This window comes from Oncorhynchus masou, chromosome 14 (genome assembly GCF_036934945.1).
Source record: "Oncorhynchus masou masou isolate Uvic2021 chromosome 14, UVic_Omas_1.1, whole genome shotgun sequence".
Classification (NCBI taxonomy): domain Eukaryota; kingdom Metazoa; phylum Chordata; class Actinopteri; order Salmoniformes; family Salmonidae; genus Oncorhynchus; species Oncorhynchus masou.
Genome location: NC_088225.1, coordinates 4,059,982 through 4,085,522, shown reverse-complemented (window position 1 = coordinate 4,085,522; position 25,541 = coordinate 4,059,982). Strand labels below are relative to the sequence as shown.

The 25,541-nt window shown below is 44.1% G+C and overlaps 1 protein-coding gene across 1 annotated transcript in view; it reads right to left on the bottom strand.

The window, feature by feature from the left end:
* Nucleotides 1-25,541, bottom strand: part of LOC135553979 (syntaxin-1B) — a 69,844-nt gene that overhangs the window by 31,326 nt on the left and 12,977 nt on the right. The window contains exons 2-3 of the mRNA XM_064985955.1: nt 3,587-3,661; nt 1,158-1,257 (exon numbers count right to left, since the gene is read on the bottom strand). Coding sequence (XP_064842027.1) covers nt 1,158-1,257; nt 3,587-3,661 — 175 coding nt within the window. The remainder of the gene's footprint in view (nt 1-1,157; nt 1,258-3,586; nt 3,662-25,541) is intronic.

Sequence of the window (25,541 nt, the reverse complement as noted above, 5' to 3'; positions counted from 1 at the left end):
CATTGAGGAGCTACAATGAAAGTGATGTGAACGTGTGAGAAAAGGAAGTGAAATCTGAAGGATGACGTGAGGACGGTACAGTAGGTATTGTGCCACTGCCTGCCCTGAGACTCTGGATGAACCCAGACTAGAGGTTGTCTGACAAGGCCTAAACATTAGCAATGAAACATTCATTCACTCCAGTTGAGTCACTAGCAGCCTGGGTCACTGTGAACTCTAAAGAACATACTACACTCATCTCCTAACCACTGCACGGCAGTACAGCAGCACGGCAACAATGAAGGGGCCGTTTACTGAAACGTCTTTCACTGTACGTTCTTGGCTGATTGATTGTGGGATCTTTTGGGCCCTATTGAGGTTTTGACAAAATGCCAGACAGTCATAAGGGCCTAAAAGTAGTGGTTGAAGGTTAACAGGATTGGATTTCAATCAAATTATTGGCGAAAATACCATTGTATTTATATATTTACACACATCTTCATGTCTGTTTTATACCATACTCATAAGTGTTATCCATGGTAATACCTTAGTGCTCTTCTTTTTTTTTGATGCCTGCCTCCAAACAACTTCATTTCATGTTAAGGCAAATGTATGTGTTGTCTTCATTGGCGGTAAGATTAAAATGTGTTATAATAATGATAATATTGTCACAATAAACACACACACAAAAAAAAAACGTTTCATTGAGTATTCAGTGAGTGTGGTGGTGAACCCTCGTCAACCAGTGGGTGGAGTCCCACCCTTGCAAATTCATTTGTTGAGTCGTGTGTGTTGGCCGGGTGTGTGTGCGTGGGCCGGGTGTGACTCAGTAAGAGATGAGTGGGTGGGGTCACATTCACTGAGTGCGTGGGTGGAGTATCTCCCACAGGTATATAGCCAGGGTCACACACACACTTAAACCAATCTGTCTCGGCTATCCTAAGGCCCTTACTTACTCCCCCTCACACAGACCTGAAAGGATTTGACACCAATACTAAACTGGAAAGCAATATTGAATTTTCTGGCATATCACATCTACCTATCCAGTCCTGTCAGTGCTGCAAGATGGAGTCCATGAGGACTGAGGGAAAGCCGTATGGAACTGGTATGGAATTGGCCCCGCCTTAAAAGTATCCATTCCAAACTCATGGATGTGGCTCGTGGCCACCGAGACTTACTTTCGTCAGGGTTGGGCGCTGCCAGGATGGCGCTATGCTGCTTCTTGACCTGCTCCACATCTTCTGACAGCTTATCTATACAGACTCGGATCTCTTCCACCTGCACAGGGAGTGAGAAGGAGGAGGCAGAGGCAACATACACGAGGGCTTAATTCCTATACTCTTTAAAGGAGTGTACTGTCAAATGGCCGTGGTCTAAGGGGCTTTTCCGTTCTAGTAATTCTATTTCTATGGAATTGACCAACCACAGCCACCCATGGAGAGGATGTGTGTATGGTGTGGGAGAGCTGAGGCCTCTGAACCTCATCATGGACCGGTTTGCCTCACACACTCGATCATCGACTGACATGACGACCCAATGGAAGCACTTTCTGATGGATGGGAGAGCAGGGGAAGTCCACATAAGTCAATTTAGGAATTTAGGAATGTTATTTAGTCTAAATGGTTTTCATACTGAGACATCACAGCGAAACCTGTTAACATACATCCATACATACACCGGCAATAACATCTGCTGAACACGTGCATGTGACAAATCAAATTTGATTATATTTTTAATACCTTATTACAGTATTAGCTCTATATCGTCATGTGTTGGGGATCAACATCTCTATCTAACATTTGTATGATACAAGACGGTCGCTGTTTCAATGGTGGGTGTTCAAACGTCTCCAAACCCCACAGAATGTGCAGAGGCGCCTGCAGATAATACATTTCCAAGAACTTCTGACTAACTCCCCTGAAATCCTGTGCAAAGTCAGCCTCAGCAGCCTAACCACACATTCTGCATTCATTCCACCTCTCCATCTGAATGGGTTATGTAATCCAATTCCCAATACAGATGTGTCAAAGGCAGATACAGACGTGTCAAAGTCCCCCTATTCTTGGCACTGTTTGTGGATATGCAGATACTTTTGCAATGACTGTATGGATATGAGCATCTATGTGCTCTGCATTCCTATTCATTCTCTTCTCCATTATTAATAGCTCTTCCTATTGTTCTGTCTATGGGACAGAGAGTTCAACGACTATGGCTTGTGAGCTACTTCCGCAATGAAGCTAAGGCATACCGAATAAACTCATGCTTTATAGTGAATCATTGTTTAGCCCAGATTGAGCCAATTCCCCCTTCCCCTATAGTGTTCACTTAATAGTTTTAGAGGAAAGCTTTGTAAAGCAGACAGATTCGTTGTCATTAGGACAGAGGAGTTGAGCCACGGCCCATAAGGTAGTGAGGAGCATAGCTAAGCCAGGCTCAATGACTGCACCCTGCCTGCAGCAGCATCAGAGCTCTTCAAAGGCAGGTGTCCTCAATCCCAGCTAGCCCCTCGGGGCCCCACTAACAGTGTCTACCTGGTCTTCCAGGCTTGATAAGATGCCTATCAAAAGACAAGGACCAGAGTTGGGGATTTTGTTTGCGATTCATGGTGCTGTATTGCAGATAACTGGGTATCTGTTCAAGGTTTTTGCTTTAAAAGCCTTTCCAAAGAGAGAAAACAATTCCTCTGTGTATAAAATGAAGCGGTCTTACACAAAGAATGAACTACTGGAAATGTTAAGCCACAGATTGTCTGTACTCCCAGAAATGCTGGGACATTCTGTAGCCATATTGTCAAACATCCAGGGTGTTAATGTCTTCGTTAAGACTTAACACTCAGCGATAAAGAGTTCTGGCAGCATCTCCCAAGTATAAAATATACCTCCACTGATAGAGTTGATGGATTGACTGCAGTCTTATTATGGTAGGAAGAAGAGAAATGTCACTCAATTTTGACATATTAGGCAAAAGAAATCACAAGAAACCCAGGGGGAGGGACTTAAAAGCTGTTACATCCTCCACACATTGGTATTTTCCCCCACCATTGGATCGTCAGTTAGTATGCAAATCATTCCGATTTCTTGTGTTTGAACACACCAATCATAATGTTGCTCTATTTGCATATCCTGCCCCTTCTCCTTTAACTCTCATGGCATGTTCCTTGTTGCATAGGATGAATGTGGAAAGAAATTATGCTTAAGCACTTTCAATTTTGAAAGATAAAGCTGAAGGGAACATGACCTGGAGGTAATGTCGCCAGTAGGCCTATTTTCTTTTCGTGTGTTTACATTAGGTGGCCTGATGGCCCCCATTATAATATGGCATTAATAACACTGCACTTGGAAACACTAGTAAATGGGTAACACGTAAAACAGTAACACCTTAACTTTAGAGATATGGCACTTATAAGGCATTTACTACCAGTTAATTGCCAATTATGACCTCATGGCATTATGCATAGACCTTAATTAGTCAATTTGCACCCTTTTATTAAATGTGACCTGCAGACGTGTGGATACAAGAAACTACCAGGTTAAGTTTGTAATAATGGTTATTAGGATATTTCGCATGCCAAAACTGACATGTATTGCAGTTGTTTTGTTGCACTGACCTGTTCGAAGAACTCATCCATGAAGTGATCCCGATCAACCTGGACAACTTCTTCATCATCATCGCTGTCCTTAGCCTAAAACAGAACAAATGAAAAACAAAATCAGTCCCCCATGCACTACACTGGCATATTGCTATTTATTGTTGATTGCGTATTTGTGACCTGTGCAAACCGCAGATAACACAGTACCACACGTAGCTATAGATCTCTTCTAACTGTTGGAAGGGTAAGGAGTAAGGATGGAAGGGTAGGGATGGAAGGGTAAGGAGTAAGGATGGAAGGGTAAGGAGTAAGGATGGAAGGGTAAGGAGTAAGGATGGAAGGGTAAGGGGTAAGGATGGAAGGGTAAGGAGCAAGGATGGAAGGGTAAGGAGTAAGGATGAAAGGGTAAGGAGTAAGGATGGAAGGGTAAGGAGTAAGGATGGAAGGGTAAGGAGTAAGGATGGAAGGGTAAGGAAGGATGGAAGGATGGAAGGGTAAGGATGGAAGGGTAAGGGGTAAGGATGGAAGGGTAAGGGGTAAGGATGGAAGGGTAAAGAGTAAGGATGGAAGGGTAAGGGGTAAGGATGGAAGGGTAAGGAGTAAGGATGGAAGGGTAAGGGGTAAGGATGGAAGGGTAAATGGAAGGGTAAGGGGTAAGGATGGAAGGGTAAGGAGTAAGGATGGAAGGGTAAGGGGTAAGGATGGAAGGGTAAGGGGTAAGGATGGAAGGGTAAGGAGTAAGGATGGAAGGGTAAGGATGGAAGGGTAAGGAGTAAGGATGGAAGGGTAAGGAGTAAGGATGGAAGGGTAAGGGGTAAGGATGGAAGGGTAAGGGGTAAGGATGGAAGGGTAAGGGGGATGGAAGGGTAAGGATGGAAGGGTAAGGGGTAAGGATGGAAGGGTAAGGAGTAAGGATGGAAGGGTAAGGAGTAAGGATGGAAGGGTAAGGGGTAAGGATGGAAGGGTAAGGAGTAAGGATGGAAGGGTAAGGATGGAAGGGTAAGGGTAAGTAAGGATGGAAGGGTAAGGATGGAAGGGTAAGGATGGAAGGGTAAGGGTAAGGATGGAAGGATGGAAGGGTAAGGAGTAAGGATGGAAGGGTAAGGGGTAAGGATGGAAGGGTAAGGGGAAGTAAGGATGGAAGGGTAAGGGTGGAAGGGTAAGATGGAAGGGTAAGGGGGATGGAAGGATGGAAAGGGTAAGGAAGGATGGAAGGGTAAGGATGGAAGGGTAAGGAGTAAGGATGGAAGGGTATGGAAGTAAGGATGGAAGGGTAAGGGTAAGTAAGGATGGAAGGGTAAGGGGTAAGGATGGAAGGGTAAGGATGGAAGGGTAAGGATGGAAGGGTAAGGGTAAGGATGGAAGGGTAAGGATGGAAGGGTAAGGATGGAAGGGTAAGGGGTAAGGAGGAAGGGTAGGATGGAAGGGTAAGGGGTAAGGATGGAAGGGTAAGGGGGAAGGGTAAGGATGGAAGGGTAAGGATGGAAGGAGTAAGGATGGAAGGGTAAGGAGTAAGGATGGAAGGGTAAGGGGTAAGGATGGAAGGGTAAGGGGTAAGGATGGAAGGGTAAGGAGTAAGGATGGAAGGGTAAGGATGGAAGGGTAAGGATGGAAGGGTAAAGGGTAGTAAGGATGGAAGGGTAAGGAGTAAGGATGGAAGGGTAAGGGGTAAGGATGGAAGGGTAAGGGGTAAGGATGGAAGGGTAAGGAGTAAGGATGGAAGGGTAAGGAGTAAGGATGGAAGGGTAAGGGGTAAGGATGGAAGGGTAAGGGGTAAGGATGGAAGGGTAAGGAAGGATAAGGATGGAAGGAAGGTAAGGATGGAAGGGTAAGGGGTAAGGATAAGGATGGAAGGGTAAGGATGGAAGGGTAAGGATGGAAGGGTAAGGAGTAAGGAAAGGATGGAAGGGTAAGGATGGAAGGGTAAGGAGTAAGGATGGAAGGGATGGAAGGAGGGTAAGGATGGAAGGGTGGAAGGGTAAGGGGTAAGGATGGAAGGGTAAGGGAAGGGTAAGGAGTAAGGATGGAGGATGGAAGGGTAAGGGGTAAGGATGGAAGGGGATGGAAGGGTAAGGGGTAAGGATGGAGTAAGGATGGAAGGGTAAGGTGTAAGGATGGAAGGGTAAGGGGTAAGGATGGAAGGGTAAGGAGTAAGGATGGAAGGGTAAGGAGTAAGGATGGAAGGGTAAGGATGGAAGGGTAAAGGGTAAGGAGTAAGGATGGAAGGGTAAGGGGTAAGGATGGAAGGGTAAGGAGTAAGGATGGAAGGGTAAGGAGTAAGGATGGAAGGGTAAGGAGTAAGGATGGAAGGGTAAGGAGTAAGGATGGAAGGGTAAGGAGTAAGGATGGAAGGGTAAGGAGTAAGGATGGAAGGGTAAGGGGTAAGGATGGAAGGGTAAGAAGTAAGGATGGAAGGGTAAGGAGTAAGGATGGAAGGGTAAGGAGTAAGGATGGAAGGGTAAGGATGGAAGGGTAAGGTAAGGATGGAAGGGTAAAAGGAAGGGATAAGGAGGAAGGGTAAGACCTAAGATGGATGGCAGATTTTAAGATAAAGGGTAAAGGGTAAGGGGTAGAGAATAAAAAAGGAAAACCCTTGTATCCATACTGCTTGGTGACCTGCATGGCAGCCATTTTAGATAAAGCTACAAAAAAAGGCTTTGAAATATGTGTGTTATATTTGCGCTGTCACTTCAAACAGTTCATGATATGAAAGGAATGACCCTTGACGGGAGTGAAGGGAGTGACCCTCAGCGTCTTACACAAAACCTCCTCGGCTTAGAGCGATGCGGGCTGTGTAAACTGACCTCAACAGGGTCAAGGACTAAGAGACAGTGAGAAAGAAAGGCTGTATACGAAGGTGTTGAAAATGGCAGGAGAATCGATGGAACACCTTACATTTGTGCTAAAATAATAAAGATGTGTCCTCGGCTTCTTGTCACGCTTAGCGTTGATGAATTGCCAGAGGCCCATGGAGAGGGCCTGAGGTGTGTAGTGTTGGCAAGGTGGAGCGTGGGCCGTCTGCCATACGGCAGCACACAGCTCATTCTGTTGCTGATATTAGGGGCACTAGAAATTATACACCCAACAAAAAAGGCAAGAGATAGGCAAGAGATAGATCACCGTGTGTGTATGATCAAATTGATGAACTGTTTAGGCAACAGCTTGATGGGTATTTTGCCTATTTGCTCCAGAGAAGGGAATAGTATTTATGTTCAATAAACAGACAAGCAATAACAGCAAGCAGCAGTTAGATCTAGGGCTCTATTTAATCCGTAGTGCTGAAGAGCTGTGCTATAGCGTGATAGACATTAAAAGGCGATGTTCCCGCGTCAGCGGCGACTGCATTCACAGTAAACGCTACATATGTCAGCTCAATCGGAAATTACCTATACATTTCAATTACACTATCACGCTGAACCTCATCGATATGGATTGAATCGAGCCCCTAGAGTGTTTTGTGACCTAATGGCAGCCATGTTGAATCACATTGTGAGGGGGAGAAGGGTAGACAAATCCATTTCACCTGGGGAAAAATAACAAACCGACAAGACCTCTACAGAAGTCCACAACAGAAGAACAGTCATTGCTGAATAGCTTAGTCATAAACACAGCTAGTGGACAGCTATCTATAACTGTTGGCAAACAGAGAAATCTACAAAATGGCAGCTCTGTACTTGGACACACTAGTTAACCTTTTCCCTTCACTCTCCATTGCTTCCTATATGTCTTCTGGCCAGAAAAAGACAGGAGAGGTAAGTCCTCTAAATCGCATCTCATGCCAAAACATACAGCAGCAGACATGTGTGTCAGGGAGGCAACGTTTTTTCATAGGCGCATATGGGAGGGGGAAAAAAGCTCCAAGGGAGAGGCTGGATGCGTTGTTGGGAGGCCTAGTCGAGTTGCTGAGTGTTGAACTTGAGTGCTGGCTCCCTGATTGTAACGGACAGTTAACTACGTCTCCAGCTGTTGGGGCTGGCTTTGCCTTGGTTAGGGTTTGAAACATTTCCCTCCAGTGCCCACCTCTAACTAGCTAGCTCCACCTCGAGGCTGTGCAGTTCATGTTCCTGCCCTCTGTGCCCTCAGATGACAGTCACCCACTCTGCCTTGTATGGTATGCTGAGAGACGGTTCCTGGTTGGATCACTCACTGTCCAATGTAATGTGATGTGAGTGTATATGGGGTGTGTGTGACAAAGGGTTAATATGACTTCAGTGCATAGAGCTTTGATATTGATACACACTGCAGTTCTTGGAGGACATGGCACCATTTAGCCACTTTGCTGTTGTTATGTTTTTTTTCTCTTACCTCGTTGGATAGATTTTTTGTCATTTAAATGCTTTTCGGAAAAACATGTCATGACATGCCATTTTGTTAATTTCTTGCTCCATTTAAGCACATAATAGAGAATATGATGTGTTGAGTTTTCACAGTAGCGTTCAGGCTAACGAGCAGTGACTCACATTCGTGCTAACATTCACACAGGCAATATCAGTGACCTACCATATTCGTATCAATTTCTAGCAATTATTTTCTGAAGTATTTAGTACCAGCTCCATTAAAATGGCCACAGCTATGCAAAAAAATATTATGCTGTGGTTATTTGATTAAATGACATGTTGCTCAAATTTGGGTTAATGACTAATTGGTTTCACCTCTACACATGATCACCAAAGAGAAAGATATATAGAATGTTCAATCAGAATAAACAACCGACAGGCTTCCACAGAGAACCGCGATTCTGACAGACTCGCCTGAATCAGTTTAGGTTCCCTTGGTTGTTATCAAAGGCTACAGATCTGGAACTGTTTCATTCAAAAGGCCTTGGACCGGAGCATGTTGGAGTAAGATATGAACACGACTGACTGTGTACAATCAAGTAACTGTGGTCATACACGCATTGTGTTGTCCTCCAAGCTTTCATTGTAAAAGTGTCACGCCCTAATCTGTTTCACCTGTCCTTGTGTTTGTCTCCACCCCCCTCCAGGTGTCACCTATCTTCCCCGTTATCCACTGGGTACTTATACCTGTGTTCTCTGTTTGTCTGTTGACAGTTCATCTTGTTTGTCAAGTCAACCAGCGTTTTGTCTCAGCTCCTACTTTTCCCCAGTCTCTCTTTTTGACCCTTGCCTGTCCTGACTCTGAGCCTGTCTGCCTGACCACGCCGCCTGCCCCAGACCCTGCCTGCCATCCTGTTCCTTCGCCCCTACTCTGGATTCTCGGATGGGGCCACAGTGTCTCCTGACCCCTCCTGTCTCAGCCTCCAGTATTTATGCTGCAGTAGTTTATGTGTCGGGGGGCCTAGGGTCAGTTTGTTATATCTGGAGTACTTCTCCTGTCCTATTCAGTGTCCTGTGTGAATCTAAGTGTGCGTTCTCTAATTCTCCCCTTCTCTCTTTCTTTCTCTCTCTCGGAGGACCTGAGCCCTAGGACCATGCCCCAGGACTACCTGACATGATGACTCCTTGCTGTCCCCAGTCCACCTGACCGTGCAGCTGCTCCAGTTTCAACTGTTCTGCCTTATTATTATTCGACCATGCTGGTCATTTATGAACATTTGAACATCTTGGCCATGTTCTGTTATAATCTCCACTCGGCACAGCCAGAAGAGGACTGGCCACCCCACATAGCCTAGTTCCTCTCTAGGTTTCTTCCTAGGTTTTGGCCTTTCTAGGGAGTTTTTTCTAGCCACCGTGCTTCTACACCTGCATTGCTTGCTGTTTGGGGTTTTAGGCTGGGTTTCTGTACAGCACTTTGAGATTTCAGCTGATGTACGAAGGGCTATATAAATTTGATTTGATTTGATTCCCGAACTCTGCCTGACCTGATCCTGAGCCTGCCTGCAGTCCTGTACCATTCCCCCACAACTCTGGATTATCGACCCATGCCTGCCTTGACCTGTCATTCGCCTGTTGCTGTAATAAACATTTTTATTTCAACACAGTCTGCATTTGGGTCTTACCTGAAACGTGATTAAAAAGGGTGTGGTTACAACAGACAAAGTATTGATTATAATAGGCATACAGATACCAATCTGGATAATGTGGTAGATGTTTTTATAGGTGTAAAGAAGCAAGTAAAAACCATATAGCAGACATAGTAATATACTATGCTTGCGATATAACTGCAGTGTTGCAAGTAAATAATTTATTTGATAAGAGAGTGGCCTATTCCTAGATACTTTCCAATTAAGATAACTGATGCAGATTTGACCATGGCTCTTCTCCCCCGATTGCTCAGTTTGGCCAGCTCTAGGAAGAGTCTTGGTGGTACTGAACTTCTTCAATTTTAGGATGGAGGCCACTGCGTTCTTGGGGACCTTCAATGCTTCAGAAATGTTTTGGTACCCTTCCCTAGATCTGTGCCTCGACACAATCCTGTCTCTCAGCTGTATGGACAATTACTTCAACCTCATGGCTTGGTTTTTGCTCTGACCTGTACTGTCAACTGTGGGACCTTATATAGACAGGTGTCTGCCTTTCCAAATCATGTCCAATCAATTGAATTTACCACAGGTAGACTCCAAACAAGTTGTAGAAACATCTCAAGGGTGATCAATGGAAACAGGGAGCCCAAGAGTTACATTTTGAGTCTCATAGCAAAGGGTCTGAATACGTATGTAAATAAGGAATTTCTGTTTTTCAATTTAGCAACCATAGTTTCTGAAAACCTGTTTTTACTTATTCTGAGTAGATTGATGAGGGAAAATGGTTATTTAATCAAATTTAGAATAAGGGTGTAACAAAACAAAATGTGGAAAAAGCGAAGGGGTCTGAATACTTTCCGAATGCACTGTATATGGTAAGCCACAAACAAATATTCATAAGCACACATACTTGCAGTAACACATAAGCATGTTGGCTTTATTTGAAAAGGCAAACACACATAAATGGATAAATGAACCTTAAACCTGATATGTTACAGAGATTACGTGAGAAATATATATTTCCGCACTTTAAAAATATTAATTGTGATCGCAGAAAAATCGAATATTACAAGTAGCTTTGATTGTAAAAGAGTCAGGTAACAACAAAGATATTCAGAATATCCAAGATAGTTCACCTCTTCAGAGAGGCAATGTCTTCTCATATTTCACAATGTCAGTGTTGTATTACAAGTTGGAGTAATAGGGGTCTGTGTTAGTGTTGTATTACAATATGGATCTCTTATCACATTAGCACACTTACCTACACACTAACACAGACCCCTTCTAAATCAATACAGCTGTAAATAGCTGCGCTTGAATAGCTACATTTGTTTGCTAGCTATCACCCTACACCACTATGTATTGTTTGAGTATGTGTGCGTGCATACGTGGTGGCTTTATACTATGTGTTTAGCCAAGAAAAGAGGAGGATACCAATCATGCTTTTCACCCAGGGTGTCACGGTCGTCATAAGGAGGAGACCAAGGCGCAGCGTGATAAGCGTACATTCTCTTTATTAAACAAATGCAACACTGAACAAAACTATTACAAAATAACAACACGGACCGTGACGCAATATGACTAGTGCGAAACAGGCAACTATACATATAATAATAACCCACAAAACCCAAATTGAAAAAGGCAACCTAAATAGGATCCCCAATCAGAGACAACGATAAACAGCTGCCTCTGATTGGGAACCAATTCAGGCCACCATAGACCTACATATACCTCGACATACTAAAAACCCCATAGATATACAAAAAACCCTAGACTGGACAAAAACACCTCGACAATACAAAAACTTAAACCTACCACCCTTGTCACACCCTGACCTAACCAAAATAATAAAAAAAAACAAAGATAACTAAGGTCAGGGCGTGACACAGGGGTGTAGAACAGTCCTCTAGGACTGCAATGCTGCAGGTTTTCCATTTCGCCCTTGCCCATAATTAATCAGCTAATGTCACTGATTGCCCAGAGAGTCCACACACCGAGTAACACAGGTCTAAATCAGCCACTGATGAATAAAAGCAGGAATGAAAACCAGCAGCCACTGTAGCCCTTCATGACTCGAGGTCAGGCAGCACCTCTGTTTGAACCCGTGCCAATTATTAATTAAATATGGCAAATGTTATGCAGAAGTATTATGTTACGATGTGAGTAGCATACGCACCTCATTCACCCCCTGGTGTCACGACAAGGTAGATATCTGCAATCACTACTTTTGGCGCCTACCTAAAGTCAGACCGAACACACCGTGTGTGTTGTCTACTCTGTAGCTATATTTGGCTGTTTTCTTCCTTTACTCCTCCCTGGCCCTCCCAGCACTCCACCTGCATCCGGTTTCACCCGACGGGGGAATGGCAGCCTCTCTAGCCCTTGCTTGCCAATGGGCAAATAAGCTAGTTTTACAGCTCATGTCTTCCATATGAGAGGCATGTGCACACTAATGAAAAGGGGACAAGGGGCAAAACGTTCCATGACAACAGATATCCAGGAGGAGAGAAGGCATGTACGTGGTAGGTAGGTGTGAATAGTTGCATTAATGAGCAGGTAAATCTGCTAGGACTATGTGTTTAATGGAACGGGGTTTAGGTGGAATTCAACTGACGATAGGAATGTGACTACAATAGTGCACAGCATGTCTGGGCTGCAGAGATAAGGTTTGAGAAAGGTTTGCTGCAGTAACGTCAGAATTCAAATCTTTAGGTTGTGTTACAACGGGTACCAGATAGATCAATCCAGTATTCAAATTCATATGGTCAACAATGGTACAATGTAGACCCGGGTTTGTTTGAAATGTTTTTGAGGAAATTAAATGCTAATTATTTAGCAGAGAATAGACATCAAAAGATGCTGTGAGATAAGATATGGTTGAATGCGGTTGGACATGGTTGGTGGAATCAGATGGGGTTCCAGAACAATCCACAGAAATGTCCTACACAGTTGAGCATAGCCAATGTACCTACCTAGTGTACCGCTCACTTGCTTGTGGCAATGAATTGTTGTAACAGCTGGACCAAACAAAACATCACGCTAGCACTCACGTTACACTGGACAGGCTAAATTGCTAGACTGGTTAATCAGGGCTCGAACCAAATCATATTTAATGTAATGTTAAGTAGGGACGATAGCTAATGTAGAGCTTATAGCTAAAACTAACTCCAGACAACCTACTCTTCACTGTACACACTATTCTGACTTACAACAAGCAGCAAAAAGGATTTGACAGTAATGTAATGGATACACAGTACTTCAACCATTTCCCTCCTTTCAGATATACCAGAACATTCAAAAACACATTCATTGCTAGGTGTGAATGCGACCTCATAGTGTTCAGAGCAGTACATAAAGCGTTGCACATCTGGGAGAATATCCTCTTGAGGGCACCACAGGGAAATGCTGGTGTGTCGCTCTGAGCAATGTAGGGCAGGCCTAATACACCTGCCATGTGAGTCTCAGTAATTCTGGCTATAGAATATAGAACAGTACACGGTTCTAAACTGTTTAGGGATCTAAAAAGTCGCCCTAGTTAAAAGTGTGTGTACTCTGCATGTGATCCAAAGACATACATAATCGCATTTCAACTGGGTAACCCACATGAAGAAGCCCTGTCTGTGTCCCACTCACCCCCTTTAAGTAGCCAGCCCCCGTTCCAGATGCATGCCAGAGACTCGCGACATAATGAAACTATTAACGACCTCAAAGCTAGCCGTGGGGGTTATCTGCTCGCAGACTGTAACACGCCTTTTTAAGTAGTTCATTCATTATAGTCATGGAGATGCAATGCTAGGAAGGAAGCATGCATTCTAAAGTTGTATCTCTGGATATCGTGTAACAAAAAAACAAAGAAAAAGCTAGCCATCAATGAAAATGTATTCATTTAAAAACCTTCAATAGGCTAATCCCTCACACCCGAGAGATGACTATGTACTGTACAGTATGTTTTACTACAGGCAATGTTACCCTTATGGAGCACTATAATGATACGAAAGGCAAATCATCTGAAATGTATACGAAAACATTTTAAAACAGTGCAATTAATTACCTCCCATACTAAATGATCCTCGCCTCATTAGAACAACACTACAAATTTGGTCCGTACGTAAACGCTGAACAATCTCACTCGCTATTACATAGGCAAATATTTAATTTATCGCTTATTCATCAAGCCGTTGACAGCCTAACCAGCTGTTTTGGATCTAGTGGCAGGTGAGCATCCCTCTATTTATTTTGTTTTATTGGTAGAGGAGTAGGGAAGTTACAATGCCGTTGTCCATGGAATCACATGACGCTATGACATTGGCCCTGCAGTAAAAATGTCTACATAAAATATAACATGTCCCACTGCTTTGCTTTTGTGTGTGGATGGATGAGCGGATGGTTGAGTGGATGGATGGGGCAAGAGATTATGAATGCATAGGATGTGAGTATTATGTACGTGTGTATATGTGTAGCCTTGCAAGTGAATATTTATGTGGATGTGTGTGGATGTGTATCTGTGTGAAGTGTTATTCACAAAACTGGATCTCTGAGATTGCCTAAACACACAACTATTGATTATCTCCTAAAAACACATACCCTAGAGAAAACAGCCAAAGCACATTTGAAATGCAGAATTATATTCTTGCAACGTTCTTCAAAACCATTTGAAACTGAAAGCTCGCAAAATGATCATACTGAGTAAATCATATTAAATTTGATCCATTCAGCAGCTTAAAAAACAACTGAGACCCAGTTGAGATTTTATGGGAGATATTGCAGCAAACAGCATCCGTGATCGCCTGCTAGCCTGTGGACAGCATTGGATCCACCAGGAATAATGTGAGTAGCATCCAGACAGCTAACACAGTGTACCAGTTCAACCACAGAGGACGGATGCATACTGCTGCGATCCCTGCTGCTGATGCTATAACAAACGGGCTGCTGGGAGGTTGGATGGATTGATTAGGGCCCATGTATGTGCAGATGCTTGGTCATACAGCTTATAAACCTATTTGTGCAAATGTGTACACATGTTTATAGGAGTGTGTTTATGTGCATATTAATTGGATTAATTTGACTGACTGCACTTTGACAGCTAAAGCCCTGCGGCAAAGATGGAGCTATGGTGAGTGTGGAGGAGGAGGAGGAGGAGCAGAGGGGATGGCATGAGAGAGAGAGAGAAAGGGTCAAGAGAAAAGAGAGAGCGGCTGTGGGGGAGGGGACAGAGGAGAGAGAGAGAGAGTGGGGGATGGGAGGGAGGGTGAGATCCAGGGAGAGAGAGAAGGAGAGGGAGAGAGAGAGGGAGGGAAATTGGAAAATGGTGGGGGAGGGGAAGAAGAGAGAGTCTGTAGCTAGCTAACACACATGATGCAGGTTAAACAGCATCTGTCACCACCAACAAAAAAATCTCATTGCTCCCAGCACAGTGGATCAAACAGCCATTGTGACACAACCAGGGGTCGCCCATTCCATATGTCACCCCACCCCCAACGCCATCCCTCTGCATCCACGCCACACAACTCTCTGTCAGGGAGAGTTACATAAGCCTGGGTGACCTCAGGTGTGAGGGTGAATACAAATGTCATGAGCGCCTTGCCCAACCCTTAGTCCATCTGTGCTGGGAGTGGAAGAAGCCATCGGAGAGAGAGAGAGACACCCCATGTCCGCCATTACTGCCCGTCTTTGGGGCCTGGTAAAAACATTAACTAATGTCCCAATGTAGTACACAGGGGTTAGGGTTAGGGTTAGACTTGGGGGGGGGGGGGGGTTGAGTGGTGGCAGCAGAGGTCGTTGGCATGGAGAGGGGAGAGATTAAATAAAGACGCCCTGATGTATACACTCGTCAACCATCATCCACTTCATGTCCATCTTTTGTCAATCCATGTTCGCTTTTCCACTTCCAGGGCTATGAAAAGCATTGATTGTCAGTGTCCATGTTCCTTTATCAACCGTCATTCTGATGCTTTAAGGGGGCTAAGGGAGAAAATGGAATCTTTTCTATGGCTCATAATGAAGGGGGGATGGATGGAGGAGGGGATGTGTAGATAGAAATAGATGCTGTGGCTTCCAGACTGACTCAGCGAGAAACTCAGGGGAGTGTCTTAAACGAAGTAACAAACAAGGCCAGGACGTGAGGCGAGGCTCCAGTAGAGAGACGCAGGTTTCGACCCGATTCTTCTCTCTTCTCCCGAAGTGTGCACTTGCACACTCACCATGGTGGAAACTCCCTCCAGTCTACCCTTACACCACTCCAATGCTTTTAAATCCATGACAGGAAGTGCACATACTGGGAGAAGTGTGGAGAATCGGGACGCACTTCCCTAATTCATCAATACGATGCACAGTCATATCAACCGCTCTTCCCAGAGTATTTTACACTGTAAAATACTCATCCACTGCACTGCACTGCGCATCCCCCAAAAATCCTGAAATATAATTAGTGAGAAATGGGAAAGTATTAATCTTATATTTAAGCAATAAGGCTTGATGGGGTGTGGTATATGGCCAATATATCATGGCTAAGGGCTGTTCTTATGCACGACGCAACGTGGAGTGCCTGGATAAATTCATTAGTCATGGTATATTGGCAATACACACTATATATACAAATGTATGTGGACAGCCCTTCAAATTAGGGGATTGGGCTATATCTACCACACCTGTTTCTGACAGGTGTATACAATCGAGCACACAGTCATGCAATCTCCATATACAAATATTGGCAGTAGAATGGCCTTACTGAAGAGCTCAGTGACTTTCAACATGGCACTGTCATAGGATGCCACCTTTCCAATCAAGTCAGTTTGTCAAATTTCTGCCCAGCTAAAACTTCCCCGGTCAACTGTAAGTGACGTTATTATGAAGTGGAAACGTCCAGGAGCAACAATGGCTATGCCACGAAGTGGTAGGCCACACAAACTCACAGAATGGGACCGGCGAGTGCAGAAGAGCGTAGCGCATAACAATGGTCTGTCCTTGGTTGGCATCACTCACTGCCGAGTTCCAAACTGTATCTGTAAGCAATGTCAGCACAACAACTGTTAGCTGGGAGCTTCATGAAATGGGTTTCCATGGCCGAGCTGCCGCACACAAGCCTAAGATCACCATGCGCAATGCAAAACGTTGGCTGGAGTGGTGCATCAAGCTTCACCATCTGGCAGTCCGACGGACGAATCTGGGTTTGGCGGATACTAGGTGAATGCTACCTGCCCCAATGCATAGTGCCAAATGTAAAGTTTGGTGGAGGAGGAATAATGGTCGGTGGCTGTTTTTCATGGTTCGGGCTAGGCCTCTTAGTTCCAGTGAAGGGAAATCTTAACTCTATTGTATACAATGAAATTCTTGACGATTCTGTTCTTCCAACTTTGAGGCAACAGTTTGGGGAAGCCCCTTTCCTGTTTCACCATGACAATGCCCCTGTGCACAAAGCAAGGTCCATACAGAAATGGTTTGTTGAGATCGGTGTGGAATAACTTGACTATCCTGACCTCATCAACCCCATTGAACACCTTTGGGATAAATTGGAACGCCAACTGCAAGCCAGGCCTAATCGCCCAACATCAGTGCCCAACCTCACTAATACTGTGGCTGAATGGAATCAAGTCCCTGCAGCAATGTTCAAACATCTAGTGGAAAGCCTTCCCAGAAGAGTGGAGGCTGTTATAGCAGCAAAGTGGGGACCAACTCCATATTAATGCCCATTATTTTGGAATGAGATGTTCGACGAACATGTGTCCACATACTGTTGGTCATGTAGTGTACCACAAACCCCCAAAGTGCCTTATTGCTAGTATTTGTCATACCCGTGGTTTACGGTCTGATATACCACAGCTGTCAGCCAATCAGCATTCAGGGCTCGAACCACCCAGTTTCTAATTTTGTGGAACAGGTTAGGGGTTAAAGTAACTAATGAAAGAGGGCTAATCGAAAGGTTGAGTGTCGGCTGAGTCATATCTCTAAAACCCTAACACAAAATGACAATCTTCTAATTCCCCTTTAAATGAATTAATAAAAACTTAATGACTATCACTATCAGTTTTTATCAGAAGTTTGTGTGTTATCAACAAGTATGATAAGAGGCGTAGAAATATTGCCAGAGGTGTTTTTGGAAACATGTGGCATGGTGCTAAGTTAACTCAATTTAGACCTTCTCTGAACTGCATGCAAAGCCCCCAAAATACATTTAGACTTACTTAAACCAAGTCTGTGGTCTCCCTCAGGGGATTACAGCTGAGAAATGGAGACAGGTTCGTGACGCTGCCAAGACATTTTTGGGGCATTGTACATGACCAATTCCCAGAATTCATTGAGCCATGTAATCAATATATAAAATGGTGAATGATGGGAGGGTTTAACAAATTTATGATTGCGTGTTCTAAAATATCTTGCATCATGTAGCCTAGCAACCTATAGGAAGGTGTGTCCCATCTTACAACTAGTGTCTACCCAGATTATACTTCATATTGTTGTCATATGCTCTAATGTCCACTGTTAATAACAACTGCATGACCACTTCTGTCATATGTTATTACATGCTTCATAAGAGTCTACATACCAGATGACATTACAGGGTGTTATGTCATTTACCAACCTCTGTTTCACATTATTACATTGAATGGAATGACGGGCGTCATAACCATGTCATATGCTGTTATAGAGTGTGCACGGACACCAGAAGTAAAGTGAGCTTCATTTGAGGTGTTATAAAACAGTTATGGATCAGCTGAGAATCACAAAACGTTACCATTCAAAGGATCTCCAAGAATTTGTGGCAAATGGGAGCACAGATGTATTTAGGATTGTACATTTTTGGAAAAACTGCACTCCAGATATAAAAATGAAACATTATAATACCAACAACTTGCCAAAACACAAAAATGTCCTAATAAAATGGAAACAAATAGAATTTTACAACATAAAGGTTTCTGGAGCACACCAGGATTTGTGACAGCTGTGAAAAAAGGAAGATGTGCAGGCCACAGTAACAATGGCTAGTTAGTCAGGTATCTAGCTAGCTAGCTAATTAGTTGATGTTGCAACTGCAACATTTTGTTGACCAACTAGTTGGCTAACTAGCTTACCAATCTGCTAGCACTAGCTAGTTAACTTCACTAGCTACTGGTGGAAATAAAAAACATATTCTTGTCACGCCCTGACCGTAGAGAGCCGTTTTATTTCTCTATTTGGTTAGGTCAGGGTGTGATGTGGGGTGGGCAGTCTATGTTCTATTTTCTATGTTTTAGTATTTCTTTGTTTTGGCCAGGTATGGTTCTCAATCAGGGACAGCTGTCTATCGTTGTCTCTGATTGGGAATCATACTTACGTAGCCCTTTTTCCCTCCTTTCAGTGTGGGTGGTTATCTTTGTTAGTGGCACTTTGCCCTGTAAGCTTCATGGTTGTTTCTTTTTTTGTTGGCGACATTTTAAAATAAAAGGAAAATGTACGCCTACGACGCTGCACTTTGGTCTACTTCCAACAAAACAAAACCTGTGACGGAACTACACACCACCAAAAGACCAAGTAGTGTGCGCCAACCTGGAGGACGAGCTGAACCGGGGAGGAGAGAATGGCAGAGAACAAGACCCGGTCGTGGAAGCCCGAGAGGCAGTTTTAAAAAAAATTGGGGGGGCGGCACATGGGGAGATTGGCGGAGTCAGAGTTTAGACCTGAGCCAACTCCCCGTGCTTACTGTGGGGAGCATGTGACTGGTCAGGCACTGTGTTATGCGCATGGTGTCTCGAGTGAGCATTCACAGGCCGGTGTGCTCTGTGCCAGCGTCCCGCATTTGCCGGGTGGAAGTGGGCATCCAGCCAGAATGGGTTGTGCCAGCTCTGCGCTCGAGACCGCCAGTGCGTCTTCACGGCCCAGTGTATCCAATGCCCGCCCCACGTTCCAGGCCTTCTGTGTGTCTCTCCAGCCCGGTGAGTCCTGTGCCTGCTGCACGAATGAGGCCTCCAATGATGATCCATGGCAAGAATCCTCCAGTGATGATCCATGGCAAGAAGCCTCCAGTGATGATCCACTGTCACACCCTGACCGTAGAGAGACGTTTTATTTCTCTATTTGGTTAGGTCAGGGTGTGATGTGGTGTGGGCAGTCTATGTTCTATTTCCTATGTTTTGGTATTTCTTTGTTTTGGCCAGGTATGGTTCTCAATCAGGGACAGCTGTCTATCGTTGTCTCTGATTGGGAATAATACTTAGGTAGCCCTTTTTCCCTCCTTTCAGTGTGGGTAGTTATCTTTGTTAGTGGCACTTAGCCCTGTAAGCTTCACGGTTGTTTCTTTCGTTTGTTGTTTTGTTGGTGAAATTTTAAAATAAAAGGAAAATGTACGCTCACCACGCTTCACTTTGGTCTACTTCCAATGACACCCGTGACAATTCTGTAGCACATTGCACATGAACACCCTCTTTTACACTTTCAATGCAATAACATTTTCATCTTAATCCACAGTATTTTACACAATCTAATTAAAGTCATTAGCTATTGTTACCATGTTATTTACTATGGCTAGATTTGAGTTAGTGATATCAAGTATCCTTGGGACTTCCATACCCTAAACCCTAACCCTAACCTTAGCCCCTACCCTTACCCTAACCTTAACCATAATCCTTACCTAACCATAACCTTAAACCTTACCTTAACCGTTTAAAATGTATATTTCAATTGGGTGACATCAGAGTTAGGATATCCCAAGGACTCCGTTTTAGACTTTTCTGCTAGATATGCCCAATGATGTAAAGAAACCCTTGATTGAGGATGCTACACTACAAGACCAAAATTAGATGGACACCTGCTCGTCGAACATCTCATTCCAAAATCATGGGCATTATAATGGAGATGGTCCCCCCCTTTGCTGCAATAACAGCCTCCACTATTCTGGGAAGGCTTTCCACTAGATCTTGGAACATTGCTGCAGGGACTTGATCCATTCAGCCACAAGAACATTCCAATATTGCGTTCCAATTCATCCCAAAGGTGTTTGATGGGGTTGAGGTCAGGACTCAACCGAGTTAAGTTCTTCCACACCGATCTCGACAAACCATTTCTGTATGTACCTTGCTTTGTGCATGAGGGCATTGTCATGCTGAAACAGGAAAGGGCCTTCCCCAAACTGTTGCCACATAATCATCTAGAATGTCATTGTATGCTGTAGTGTTAAGATTTCCCTTCACTGGAACTAAGGGGCCTAGCCTGAACCATGAAAAACAGCCATAGACCATTATTCCTTATCCACCAAACTTTACAGTTGGCACTATGCGTTGGAGGAGGAGGTAGAGGTGGAGGTAGAGTTCTCCTGTCATCGGCCAAACTCAGATTATGGTGAAGTGTGATTCTTTACTCCAGAGAACACATTTCCACTGCTCCAGAATCCAATGGCGGCAAGCTTTACACCAGCTGACGCTTGGCATTGCGCATGGTGATCTTAGACTTGAGGGCGGCTGCTTGGCCATGGAAACTCATTTCATGAAGCTCCCCACGAACAGTTCTTGTGCTGACGTTGCTTCCAGAGGCAGTGTGGAACTCGGTAGTGAGTGTTGCAATCAAGGACAGATGATGTTATGCGCTACGCGCTTCAGCACTTGGCGGTCCTATTCCGTGAGCTTGTGTGGTCTACCACTTCACGGCTGAGCCGTTGTTGCTCCTAGATGTTTCCAATTCACAATAACAGCATTTACAGTTGACAAGGGCAGCTCTACCAAGGCAGAAATTTGACGAACTGACTTGTTGGAAAGCTGGCATCATATGACGGTGCCATGTTGAAAGTCACTAAGCTCGTCAGTAAGGCCATTCTACTGACAATGTTTGTCTATGGATGTTTAGTGGCCGTCTGCTCGATTTTATACACCTGTCAGCAATTGGGTGCCCACATACTTTTGTATTGTGTATGTTTTGGCCAATGAGAGGATTTGAAGCTACCGGTTGGTCATATTGGCACTCTAAGGTATTTCAGTTAAATATTTCACAAACAAAATTACAAGTGTTTAAGATTTTCTTTTGCTGTGGTGGGGACAGTAACAGTACTTTCAAAACATTTTTATTTTAAAGGAAACAAATCCATATATTTTTTTCAGTTTAAATTTGTATGTTTAGCTCTCATAATATAATTTAAAAGTCTGTAATAGAATAGACATGGACATTTTTATTTTATCTTTATTTAGGAGAGGCATTCTTATTTACAATAACAGCCTACCCCGGCCAAGCCCTAACTTGTATGACGCTGGGCCAATTGTGCGCCACTCTATGGGACTCCCAATCACAGCCAGTTGTGATACAGCCCGGAATCAAATCACGGTCTGTAGGGACACCTCTAGCACCAAAATGCAGTGCCTTAGATAGCTGCACAACTCGGGAGCCCAAATGTAGGCATTAATAAATGCATTTCCACAGCTTGCAAAATATCTTTACAATGGTGGGGGATTGCCAAGATGGAGGCGTGGTGGCTTCAAAACGGTGCCCCCTTGTCAGTCATCTAGAGTGTATATAAATCATTGGATTTGCCCAGGAGAGAACTACTGCCCCAACTCCTTGAAACCACGGAAGTTTAAGGCCGATTAAAAAATGTCAATATTCGTGGCCAATCTTTGTGTGTAAAAAAAATGTTGAGAAGACAATCATGGTACTAATAATTGCTTCTAATACACCATATGTATGTCATTGAACCAATTATTTAAAAATCCGCACACAGAAGCCGTTATAATGATTGTTTTGTTGCTTATGGCAGCTTGCAGTACCCCGGTCAGCCTTCAACCTGGGTTACTCAATGAGAGGGAACGGCACTGAGATAGCCTGCAACGTCAGTTCCCTGAGTAGGTAAAACTGCGCATGTTATGTCTCCATGAGATGCCCTCTTAGCAAGCTTTCTGGCCTTCAAATGTGCTATTGAGTCTCCAGACAGGAATGAATGGTGTCATGTGATTGCTGGCTTTGGCCATTCTTTTTACAGTCATTGGATTTGCCACATGAGCCGACATCTGTCTTCTCCCCATTCTTTTACTTAGACCCACCCTTCTTCTCCCAATTTCAGGGATATGATTCGCTGACACAAGAACTCTAAATAATTTACCATCCTGAGACAAGGCTGAGTATTGCCTTCAAAGATCTCCGCCACAGCCTCCCCTTGGGTTGTGCCATGGCGGAGATCTTCGTGGGCTATACTCGGCCTTGTCTCAGAATTCCAAGTTGGTGGTTGAAGATATCCCTCTAGTGGTGAGGGGGCTGTGCTTTGACAAAGTGGGTGAGGTTATATCCTGCCTGTTTGGCCCTGTCCGGGGGTATCGTGGGATGGGGTCACAATGTCTCCCGACCACTCCTGTCTCAGCCTCCAGTATTTATGCTGCAGTAGTTTATGTGTCGGGGGGCTAGGGTCAGTTTGTTATATCTGGAGTATTTCTCCTGTCTTATCCGGTGTCCTGTGTGAATTTAAGTATGCTCTCGCTAACTCTTTCTTTCTCTCTCTCGGAGGACTTGAGCCCTAGGACCATACCCCAGGACTACCTGGCATGATGACTCCTTGCTGTCCCCAGTACACCTGGCATTGCTGCTGCTCCAGTTTCAACTGTTCTGCTTGCGGCTATGGAATCCTGACCTGTTCAACAGACGTGCAACCTGTCCCAGACCTGCTGTTTTCAACTCTCTAGAGACAGCAGGAGCGGTAGAGATACTCTGAATGATCGGCTACTGAAAAGCCAACTGACATTTATTCCTGAGGTGCTGACCTTTTGCACCCTCGACATCCACTGTGATTACTTTTATTTGACCCTGCTGGTCACCTATGAACATCTTGGCCATGTTCTGTTATAATCTCGACCCCTCATAGCCTGGTTCCTCTCTAGGTTTCTTCCTAGGTTCTGGCCTTTCTCGGGAGATTTTCCTAGCCACCGTGCTTCTACACCTGCATTGCTTGCTGTTTGGGGTTTTAGGCTGGGTTTCTGTACAGCACTTTGAGATATCAGCTGATGTAAGAATGGCTTTATAAATACATTTGATTTGATTTTCATTGGAGCTCCAATCTTTCCATGACATTTCAGGTATACTGTATAATTTGCAGAAAATAATTGACAGTTTGCAGGCATTGCTCTGCAGTGGAGAAGGTTTGAAGATGGGGGATGGAGAGATGTAACGAGGTAGAAAAAAGGGTGCAAGGTTCAAACCCAAACCAATACCTGTGAAATACAAGCAGAGTACTTTCTCCTTTGAGTGAAGTACAGAGAAGATAATGATATGTTATGCTTCTTAAAACCCTGAGCAAACGACGAATAGTGAACACAGAAATGTATCCTGACAGAAGGGAAGAGGACGAACATGCACCAACAGGTGAGGTGAAGGCTTCCAAGCCTCACCCCAATGATCAGGAAAATTCCCAACATGACTCTGACCCAGTGGGAGTACGATTCGTGGAGAAAGTGGATCCATGCCTTTTGGCTGATCTATTTGTGGTATCAGGCTGGGTGAAGAAGGAGTTTGGTTCTGTCAATTTGGTCAAAGCATCCAGAAGTGGACTTGTGTTGACTTTTTGTGTGTTTGCTGCCCAGAGGGAGAGGGTGCTACGCATTTCATAGCTGTGTCCTGCTTTGCTCTCCGGAACAGAGCGCAGACCCGATGGCGATAAGCACGAGACTGAGGAGACCTTGTCTGTTCTTCTAAGTTAAGATGCAGAGTGTTTGCCAGATAAAGTCATGCTAGGGTATATAAGTTAGCCCATGAGAGCTTTTGTTCTGAACACACTACAGTGTTTCAGGTGCCAAGTTTATGGTCATGATGCAGCAGTATGTAGGAGGGCGATGCCGAGGTGTGCGAATTGTGCAGTTGAACATGGGACAAAGTGGAGTGTTTCAATTGTGGGGGTGGCCATGTAGCTGGGGATCAGAAATGTTCTCTGCTAGTGAGAACGATTTTAAGTTTCTAGGGTGAGGGCAGCTCAGAAAGTGTCATATGCTGAGGGAGTGAAGAAAGTAGAGGATTGTGGGCAAAGGGTGAGGGATCCTGAGATGATTAGGTACAGAGTGACCCAAACAGTTTGTTCTTTAGTAAGGTTGTCTTTTTGGCATTTATTGCTATGGTCATTAATTGTACCGTACAGATGGAAAGGAAATCCCAGAACATTGAAATGGTAGTAGCAGAAGCAGAGAAGTTTTGGGGTGCAATAGATTTTAATGCAGAAGAACTACAGGGGGTTTTGAGAGAAGGGATTCCAGCCTCCCAGGGTGATGGCCTGGTGTATGATCTGTTAGGGCAAAAGTAGTGTAAAGGTGTGGTGGGGATAGTGGTATGTCCTTTTTTCCTCATTTCCTTCTTTTTGTGAACAAAGGGTCAATGCACTTTCTGAACTGTGAAAAGCTGCAATACGCAACAAAGCGTCTAGTCTGACGGAAAACCACATGAAGAAGACAGTTTGTAGAAACTATAGTTATTTAGCTAGAGCTCGTGTCAGTGAGTCATATAGCTGAAATCTGAAGACGAACAACAACACATGAGAAACAATGAAATTAAAAAAGTACTTGTGTTTAAAGTGTACTGAAAGAGAATGTATTGTGTGATGTGCTGCAAAATGTGCTTTATAATTTGAAATTCCTCCGGTAGCTAGCAAGCTAGCTAACTATCTAGCTATGCATAGATGGGGGCACAGTGGGGCTGCTTGTGCTCATGTCATGGCCCTACGGCTGTGGCTACCTAGCTACAGGCGATATTTGGATTGTGAGAAGCATGGCTCTCCAACTCTGTTCCTGGAGAGCTACATGTTGCAATTGCACCATCAACTACTTAGTTAGCTAGCTAACCGCCTGACTAATTATCCATCTCCTTTATAATATAGCTGTCATTTGTATTGTAGCCTGCTCATCTTCCTTTTTTTTCACAGCTGTCACAAATCCTTTTGTGCCCAACCAACCTTGATTTTGTCATAAAACTTCTGTGTTTTTTTTGGCAAGTTGTTGGTATTATAATGTGTCCTTTTTGATATCTTGACGTGGTCCAATTTGTACAACTCCAAATAAAACAATCCTAAGTACATCTGTGCTCCCATTTGCCCGTTTTTTTATCCTTTGAATGGTACAACGTTGT